This window comes from Alosa alosa, chromosome 13 (genome assembly GCF_017589495.1).
Source record: "Alosa alosa isolate M-15738 ecotype Scorff River chromosome 13, AALO_Geno_1.1, whole genome shotgun sequence".
NCBI lineage: Eukaryota > Metazoa > Chordata > Actinopteri > Clupeiformes > Clupeidae > Alosa > Alosa alosa.
Window position 1 is genome coordinate 280,285 of NC_063201.1, and position 10,471 is coordinate 290,755.

General features: G+C 44.1%; 1 protein-coding gene across 1 annotated transcript in view; it reads right to left on the reverse strand.

Annotated features, from left to right (window-relative positions):
- Positions 1-3,318: 3,318 nt before the first annotated feature.
- iglon5 (IgLON family member 5) overlaps positions 3,319-10,471 on the reverse strand; it is a 225,374-nt gene continuing 218,221 nt past the window's right edge. The window contains exons 6-8 of the mRNA XM_048260328.1: positions 10,360-10,471; positions 9,358-9,509; positions 3,319-5,201 (exon numbers count right to left, since the gene is read on the reverse strand). The exon at positions 10,360-10,471 is cut by the window's right edge and continues 12 nt beyond it. Coding sequence (XP_048116285.1) covers positions 5,101-5,201; positions 9,358-9,509; positions 10,360-10,471 — 365 coding nt within the window. The 3' untranslated portion in view covers positions 3,319-5,100. The remainder of the gene's footprint in view (positions 5,202-9,357; positions 9,510-10,359) is intronic.

Sequence of the window (10,471 nt, forward strand, 5' to 3'; positions counted from 1 at the left end):
CCTGATGGTGGAGTGGGTGATCATTTAGCAGTCAACTGTCTGCTGTGCAGGTAACACACAGCAGTTAGCAGGTAACACACAGCAGACTCATAGATCTATATTTTTACAACCATATGTTTGCGTTGTTTTCTCACCCTTTTTTCTCTATCTATCTATCTATCTATCTATCTATCTATCTATCTATCTATCACTACCTATGTAAGACCTAGTTCACTAACTACAGTTACAATAATCAAAGTGCATGTTAGATCCTGTAAGTCCTTCAAGCTGATGTGCGACTGCCCAATCAACTGACTGTGTAACTATTAATACTTTGATTCTCACACATAGTAATGTTTATGCTTTGAGTTCACTTGTGAGTTCTCAGACATCAACCTTTGGATACACAGTATCCATAGGCATTGGTTTTAAAAATAACACTTGCTTTATGTCAATCAATCCTCAAACATTAGTGTAATTTACTCAGTAAAATATTGCATTTCATAACTTGTCACTAAAGGCTAAGACTCCTCACTTAAAAAGATCCACAATATCTAGCTCTTAATTAGAATGTGTGGAGGTGCTTTTCCTTTTTGCAGTTTAAAACCTCATTTTTACAAAGTCAGCGTTACATGCTCATTTGGTGCAATTACTGGCTTTTGCTTGCTGCTCAGCGGAATATCTATCTCTAAGCTGGTCAGCGGAATATCAATCTCTAAGCTGTGGCTGGACAGACCACTCCAGAACTAATTCAGTCATTGGGCCATTGTAGTGCAGGCCCCAGGATAAATTACTCTATTTCAAGATTCGATAGAGTATTGATTCTGTGTTGCATTTAAAACTGAGTCAGATTTGTCTGCTCACACAGAAATAGATGAGGACCATGTGGTGACTTGCCTCGGCACAAACCTTGAATCATGAGTAAAAAACAATAAATTACTACATCTATATGCTAAGTATCCAATAATAACTATGTCTCCCTAAATCTAGTTATTGTTGCAATCTTTCAGAAAACTTACAGAAAGGTCAAATAGTGTTTTCTCTTTCATAAAAAAATATGTAAACAATATTATTTTAAGGAATTTCAATATGTACAAATTAATGGTGTGACACAGCATCTCTCCGTGGTGACAGCAGAGAACTCAGTCTACCTACTGGCATGCAGATTCCCTACTGTGTAATAAGTTTAGTTAACAAATGAATGTTTGTCATGATACATTTAGTAATAATAATAATAATAATAATTACGATGATGATGTTTTGACATTAACATCATCAATTTGACTTCTTCTGTTCAGGGAGGCTTTGTATGACTGCAGTTCACATTGATTTGTCACCAACTGATTGTCACCTTGGCACATATAAACATCACTGGCATACTACTGTACTTCCATGCGTCATGGTGTTATTACACTTATCATGACAGACTGATGTCGAGGAGGACGTATGTTGCCCCGCTAGACAGAAGAGATGGATGGATGGAGCCACATGTCTGTGGGGGTTCACTGGTCAAGCTCTGCCCATGTCCCCCTGGCCCACTGTCCCTCTCTTGGCTGGGAGAAGCAGTTATAGGCAAACACAGCGACACTCCCAATTTCCCAATTTCGGAAACTAACATGAAGCAAGAAGTGACGATGATGTGCAGCCAGCCCTCTCAGACAGCTTGCAGCTGGATCCTTCTGGAACTTTCCGGACACCCCCCCGGACCCTGACCCACACCAGATCTGACCCTGCAGTGTACTGAGTTGCCTTCCCTGGGAGGTGTGCCTCTGTCAAGTCTGCTGATGGGAGAATCTTATGGTGATACTCAAATCGGCTTCTTTTACAAGAGGGGTCATAAGGGGAAAAAAGAAAACTAAATGAAATGAAAGAAAAAGAGAGAAAGAAACAGAAAACAACAACAAAGCCCCAAAAGGTCCACATTTAAAACACACACCCCACTCTGGCCCGTACACAATACTCAGGACTTTTTCACTTCTTTTTTTTTTTTTTTTTTTTTTTTTTTTAAATCCACCCATAACAAACATTTACATGCTTTTTTTAGACCCACATTGAGGAACATGACATGTTTTTCTTTTTCATTTTGATTTGTTCTTGTTCTTTTTTTTTCCTCTGAAGAGAGAATATGTACACAGAGATGTTTATACTTGACAATTCATCTTTGATGTTGACATGTGAAGATGGCGCAAGAGTGGAGAAGACAGGCAGCTGAGTGGAAGGATGAAGCAAACGAGTAGCATAAGAAACGATACAAAGAAATGACAGGAAATGACCCGCTGACCACAACTCCAGGTATTGTGCTTAAAAACTGAACCCATAGGTGTCTTGTGGGCTTCCATAAGTAGAGCGCGAGGGGGAGGAATGCATATGTTGTTGCCCTTCAGTCTGGATTCACTACAACTAGAAGAGATTTCACGATTGCACGGTGGCGGCACGAGGCTATGGAGACACACATAGACTCATACAGGCTCCTTCTCCCCCACACTGGATTCACATGTCCATGCAGAGACACACATAGACTCATACAGGCTCCTTCTCCCCATGTCACTGACTCATACAGGCTCCTTCTCCCCCACACTTCACATGTCCATGCAGAGACACACATAGACTCATACAGGCTCAATGCCTTCCCCCCCCAGACATGATTCACATTTGCAAATTAATGCCTTCCAAAATTACTTCCAAAGGCTTCAAGCAAACATTACCAATACACATGAGGGCACCACTGGTTTTATACAGTACACAATCATTGATCTGTTTGAGAGCTTCTGGCATTCTTTTAAAAAAATCACTACAGTTATAGTTTTATTTGTACTTTACATTCCATTTAGAGGACCTAAAACCAATATCTGCTTTTGCGTTCAGGGGTTATTGCTGGTTTTAACATATGAAAAGTTAAGCTAAATCAAACAGGTGGGTTCAGAGGGTGAGCTATATACAAGATCGAATGATGTTATTCATTGGTTTACTCATTCCTGTGAATGGATACCCTTCTTCTCAGCTCATCCTGTGGAGGCATATATATGCTTATTATACGGCTCTTCACAATGCTAGTAGAACGCTCCATTGACTATATTTTATCCCTTACATGCGTCAGAGGGGAGGGGTGGGGCCTGCATGCCCAGAGTAGGTGCACATTCACGCAAACTGCCGTACCCGACCACACTTCGCTTTAAGCACAGACCTTTCTGTGCAAAAATGCTTATTAGCCCACAATGGCCCTGTGTGCGCGGCTAACACTCAACATGGCGAGGCAAGGGGGAGTTGTCCTTGAAGAGGATCCTGTCAATGCCAGGATTGAGTTTGATTTATGAGTTCTGTCTCCTGCCGGCTGGAGAGGGGGGGCGACGGTCCCCTTGCTTAGTGAATCAGAGGTAATTGCTAATTACGGCTTTATGTAACCCCCAGCCCAATCTTTCACTGGGTTTATCTCGCTTCTGTGTGGAGAGGGTTTCGGCTGATCTACGGCTTTGTATATAAACATATTACAGTATGGTTGAATGAAGTAGTTTAACCTACATCAGATACGGGCAACAGCATGGAAAATATTGAGGACATAGACATTATAAATTAAATTACAGTTCACTGATTTCTCGTTTTTGGATGAGAGGACTCCTTCAAATTCTGTTTTTAAACAAAGCTCATCATGACATGGTAGAGTCACTTTGGGGGTTAAAAAAAAAATCTTATTTTTCTGATTTAATGAGCAATTTTGTTGTTGTTGTTGTTTTTTTCCAGAGCAACGTATGAAAAGATTTTTGCGCAAGCAACCAGTAATCAGCACTGTCGGTTTACAGAAGATATATTTCGCCACGTGAATTTGACTGTTACCATGTTTAGTTAAGTACGTAGTCACTTCTTCATTATTGATCAAGTATTAACACCAAAAAAGTAAAAGCAATTAGCCTTGCAGGGAGGGGGGGTACGTACACAGTGCAGGGCTGGGGGCCTGGGAGGGGGGGTACGTACACAGTGCAGGGCTGGGAGGAGGAGGGGGACTGAAAGGGGTCACAACAGGGGACATCTCTAGCCGGTACATGCTATCCACAAGCGAGACAGAGGAGAAGGATAAAGGCTGCACTCAAAGTAGGCGACACTGAACACACTTCCTCCTGGTCAAGAGCTACTCAGACAGATTGGATTATGGGTCAAATATTTTTTTGTTGTATCTTGTGTTTTTTTTTTTGTTCTGACTTTTGTTTCCTTAGAAATGAGCCCAATGTGGGGACTGTGACATTGGCCTCTGTGCTGCATATTTACACTGGGACGACTCTGATAGGTGGAGGGATGAGTATGGGGTGAGAGGAATGAAGGTGTGGACTGGACGGAAAGATGTAGAACATAAAGATGGCCGCTGTCCCATGGTCGGTCTGTCATGGATGGAGAGAATAGGATGGATGCTGAATGTGGTGTGTGTATTGACATCATTCATAGCAGCAGTATCAAGAGTGCCCAGAGGGGGCACAATCCAAATATTTTACATGCTGCGCAGTGGGCAAAAGGTCACCAGGCTCTGCTGATGAGTGACCTCTGACATCTCTGACAAGGTTTATTATTATCATCTTCACCATCACCACCATCACCTGGCCCTGGTACTAACATCAGCTTCACTGGAAAATCATCTTCATGCACATACGTAGAGTGAATGAGCTGAAGCTACTTACTATTATCATCATTATTATTATTATTATTATTATTATTATTATTATTGTTATTATCATTATATCCGGTTGACCTTCATTATGAACACGTAACAGAGCCTGGTGAAAAGCTGAAGATGATGTGAAGATGGAACAGACTAAACAGGGAAAGACAAGGAAGATGTAGGAGAAGAAAGAGAGAGAGAAAGAGAGGGGAGAGAGAGAGAGAGAGAGAGAGAGAGAGAGAGAGAGAGAGAGGGAGAGGGAGAGGATGGATTTGCTGTGTGATGCAGCGATGGCTCCTGGACTTAATGCATAATTCTTTTTGTTCACAGTGATGGGTTCATAATTAAAGACTCCTTCGTCATCATCATCTTCTTCTTCTTCTTCTTAGCCATCTTCATTTTCATCATCATCCTCGCCTTCTCTTCTCCCTTTCCTCACATTGTCGGTAGGGGGAGTGGGAGAGATGAGACAGACTCTAGGCTTTCAGGAGTGCACATGCGGACAGGCCTAGCCAAAGGCCCAGACCATTCACACGGCTCCCGTCTGAAACGCCTCCGCTGTACGCCGCCTCTGGTCCTGCAGATATGAACAGACAGAGCGGCCGTTACCAGGGGAAGAGGGGGAGAGAGCAAGAGAGAAAAGAGTGAAAGAGAGACAGATTGAGGGCGGAAAAAAGATGAGCTGGAGCTGACAATGCAAAGAAAGGAAGCAAATAGTCAGAAAGCAAACATTGAGTCAGAGGGTGAGGGAGGGGTCCACAGAACAAGTACGACAGAACAAGACCCAAGATGTAAATGAAGACCCTCCATGATTAATTCAGAGTCAGTCGAAGCCAGAGAAAGCAGGGAGTTACAAAGCAGCCTAAAATGAAAGAAAGAGAGAGAGAGAGAGAGAGAGAGAGAGAGAGAGAGCAAGAAGAGAGAGATAGAGACAGAGGGAGAGAGAGAGAGAGAGCAAGAAGAGAGATAGAGAGAGAGGGAGAGAGAGGGAGAGGGCAACAAGAGAGAGCTAGAGAGAGGGAGAGAGAGAGAGCAAGAAGAGAGAGATAGAGACAGAGGGAGAGAGAGACAGAGAAAGGGGGGGCAAGAAGAGAGAGATAGAGAGAGAGGGAGAGAGAGAAGAGAGAAGAAGAGAGAGAGAGAGAGGGAGAGAGAGAGGGGGGCAAGAAGAGAGAGATAGAGACAGAGGGAGAGAGAGACAGAGAAAGGGGGGGCAAGAAGAGAGAGATAGAGAGAGAGGGAGAGAGAGAGAGAGAGAGCAAGAAGAGAGAGAGAGAGAGGGAGAGAGAGAGGGGGCAAGAAGAGAGAGATAGAGAGTGGCAGAGATAAAGATGAAGAAGAAGAGGGAGATAATGTGAGAGAAGAGTACTGAATGGAGAAAATGGAAACCCAGACAAGAACACAAGACCCTGGGAGGACGGGGCATTTTAGTCAATCGTATCGGTGACAACAGACAGGCTGTTGAGGACACACACATGAGGACACACACATGGACATGAGGACGCACATGAGGACACACACATGGACACACACATGGACATGAGGACACACACATGGAGGACACACACATGAGGACAAACACATGGACACACACACATGGACATGGAGGACACACACATGGACATGAGGACACACACACATGAGGACACACACACATGGACATGGAGGACACACACATGGACATGAGGACACACACATGGAGGACACACACATGAGGACACACACACATGAGGACACACACATGGAGGACAGACACATTGAGGACACACAGATGAGGACACACACATGGACATGATGACACACACATGGAGGACACACACATGGAGGACACACACATGGACATGGAGGACACACACATGAGGACACACACATGGAGGACACACACACATGGACACACACATTGAGGACACACACATGGACACACACACATGGACACACACATTGAGGACACACACATTGAGGACACACACATGGAGGACACACACATGGAGGACACACACATGAGGACACACACATGGAGGACACACACATGGACACACACATGGACACACACACATGGACACACACATTGAGGACACACACATGGAGGACACACACATGGAGGACACACACATGGAGGACACACACACATGGACACACACATTGAGGACACACACATGGACATGCCAAATAAACAGAAAGAAAAGAAAAACAAACAAAAAAACAAGTGAGATTACAGAGCCGAGGTGAGCGCAGGTCACTCTGTTATAAACATAAACAAGGGTAAACAAAGACAAAAATAATCAGACCCCGATGGCAGAGAAGAAAGCAGGTGCAACATTAGAGACTCATAGTGGGAGAGAAGAGGTAGGGACGAGACAGCGCCCAGGACGCGACGGAGAGGGGAGGAGATAGGGATGATGGAGAGAAGAAAGATGGAGGCAGGAGGGAGAGATGGAGGGAGGAGATGTACGGGAGCTGTTACCGCGCTTGACTCATCCGCCACAGTCTCATGGAGATAATGAGAGCGAATGAGCAAACGCCACAGTCTCATGGAGATAATGAGAGCGAATGAGCAAACGCGAGCGCGAGGGAGGAAGAGTGGGAGAGATGAAGCACTCACTTAAGATGGTAATGTGTTCTCAGAGAGAGAGAGAGAGAGAGAGAGAGAGAGAGGGAGAGAGAGAGAGAGGGAGAATAGAGGAGTGGTGGCGTGGTGGAGAACAGAAGCTAATGGAGTGTGAAAAAGCTGGAGAGAGGGACAGAAGAAGTAACCATTTACCATCGAAAAATCAGTTGGAGAGGATGAGAATTCAGTGAATGAGTGAGTGAGTGAATGAATGAGTGAATGAATGAATGAATGAATGAATGATACGATGAGGGATGATGGAACAGGTGGGATGGCAACTTCCTGTGGGTCAGGGAAGAGAACATGGTGAAGTGAGAGAACACAGAGATAAAATGGGGGAAGAAGAGAGAGATACAGGAGAGTTTGAGTAATGGGCCAGAGAAAAGAGGGATGGAGATTAAGAAAGGAGAGAGAGAGAGAGAGAGAGAGAGAGAGAGAGGGGGGTGGTGGTGGAAGTGTGAGGGACATAAGATAGGTTTATGTGGCTCTTTGGCAAAATTGATACTGAACTAACTACACATTATATTGCCTTAATTGGCCTATTTAAGGCATGTAGCCCAATGAAAGAAGCATGGATGAAAGTCCAAGCACACATTTCATTACAAACAAACAGTGGAACAGAGGAAGGCCTGCCAGTGGAAGAATAATTTGCTTACTATTTGAATGAGACAGCACAGAGATGTATCTTAATAACAATTTTACAGCACACTGTGAGTGGAGTGGTAATACTAAATGTAATTCTCATCTACTTTGGCTAAATTATAGCCAGAGATGACAGAGTTTACACTGAAGAGAAGAATAAGAGCTACAGATGGTATATTATGATGATGATGGAGACGTTTTCTGTACACAAATGCACATACATGTGCAAGACTGATATCAAAAACTGAAAAAAAAAAATGGAACAGATGGTGTATGTATTTTTGAATGAAATGATCAACATCAGAAAACAAAGGCTGGTAATTGGCTTTTCCAAATCAAACAGTGCTGGAGTAGAAATTAAGAGGACACAATTTAACATATCCTCAAATGAATCCTACACAGAGTACTGGCTACCATTTAAAGTCTATATATGCTGTATACTGTAGATATGATAAGATGCCATATGAGTTGAATGCTATTGATAAAAAGCATGTATGGATGTAGAGGAATAGACCACTGTGGTTCATTCCCTCAATCAATTTTAGAGAAATATGGTAAAAGATTACCATGGTGATTACAGAATTATGATGATTTTCTTTACTTCTTCAGGTAATTCTTCAGCAACTATAATCCCTTCAGCTACCCAGGCTGGGTATTTGGGAGAACTTGGACTGAATTCAAGATGCAATCAAATCAAAATGATTTGTATGCAATCCTTCGTTCCAACAAAATTTGTACATTTCATTTATTCTGTAGTAGGCAGAAAACATATTTTCTAAGTACGGGCCAGTAATACTTAATTGTCTTAGCAACAGAAACATCAATGTTGACAACAAACTAACAACATCCACTTGGTATGAAAGTAAGAAGTCAGTTAATAAGGTCTAATGGACTACAAAACTGCAAAGAAGTTAATTTTCTCTTCCTGAATAAAACACTTTGTCTTCATTTGTTTTTATTAAGGACAAGTGAGTGTTAATATTCCGGCAAGCAATTATCATGGTACTTTTTGGCACGGATTGACCAGGAAAAGTGAGTAACAAATCAAGTAAATGTGATTTTGTCTTAAATATTTTCTGGCTGTTTAAACCTCGCTGTTGTTCAGTGAAATTGTATTCAGTTGTTCAGTGAGAAATTGCATGTCAGTGAGCTCATTATATTATCTCCAAGTCATAAAACAGCACGAAAGCAGTGGGAATAAAAATGACTATTCAAATGAAATCACCTCAAAAAAAATATGAATCCTTACAGACAAGAACATGCAAATGTAATTATAAAAAGGGCCAATAGACTGATGTAAAATAAAAAGAATTGGAGTAAGGACCAATCAGATTGTTTACTGTTGGTCAGTGTAAATGAGGTTTTTAATGTCTAGCAGCCATGTGTATTTGTGTGATATTTCGGGGCGCCCCAGGTCTCGGTGTGTGTGCCATGGTGTGTTTTTGGCAGGTGTGTGTGTGCCATATGGCCCTGAGGGACTCACGCAGTAGTAGCATGCTGGCGTTGGAGGCCCCCAGGCGGTTGGAGGCGAAGCAGGTGTAGTTGCCGTAGTGCTTCTCCGTCACGTTGGTGAAGAGGAGCAGCGAACGCGTCTTCTCGTTCTTGATCCGGAGGGTACTGTCACTTTCTAAAGGTCTGCAGGAGGAGGAGGAGGATGAAGGGGAGGAGGAGGAGGATGAAGGGGAGGAGGAGGAGGAGGATGAAGGGAGGAGGAGGAGGATGAGGAGGAGGATGAAGGGAGGAGGAGGAGGATGAAGGGGAGGAGGATGAAGGGGAGGAGGAGGAGGAGGAGGAGGATGAAGGGAGGAGGAGGAGGAGGAGGGATGAAGGGGAGGAGGAGGAGGAGGATGAAGGGGAGGAGGAGGAGGATGAGGAGGAGGATGAAGGGAGGGAGGGAGGAGGAGGATGAAGGGGAGGAGGAGGAGGATGAAGGGAGGAGGAGGAGGATGAGGAGGAGGATGAAGGGGAGGAGGAGGAGGATGAAGGGGAGGAGGATGAAGGGGAGGAGGAGGAGGAGGAGGATGAAGGGGAGGAGGAGGAGGATGATGAAGGGGAGGAGGAGGAGGGGAAAAGGGAAAGAAATCAGAAATCATTCCATCAGACCCCCTCTCCCTCTTCTGGCCCTCTGAGAGGAAGAGGAGGAGGAAGAGGAAGACTTCTGCCTGGGTGCTCATCTCGTTTCTCACCTCCCTCTGGCGTTGAGCAGTCAGGGGAGCGACTGATGTTTAATTCACAGAGTTATTGGACCTGTTTTGAAATGTAGCCATCTCATTTTGCCCTCCCTCCTTCACGCTATATCTCTCCTTCTCCCTCTCTCTTCTACAGTCACGCTATATCTCTCCTTCAGTCACCCGTAGTATATCTGTGTAGAGCAGCCAGTGGGGGAAAGGTTTTCCTGGGGAGATTTGTTCTAATCAGGGTTGGTGCTTGCTACTAGAGCTTTTGTCCCTTACGTAACACAACTAAGCCACCTGTCCCCACTGACCTGTGGTCATCCTTGTACCACTCAAAGGTGGCGGTCGGCACAGCCATGGCCTCACAGCGGAGCAGGGCAGTCTTCCCAAGCTGAGCCGAACTGAGATTCTTCACGTCTGTGA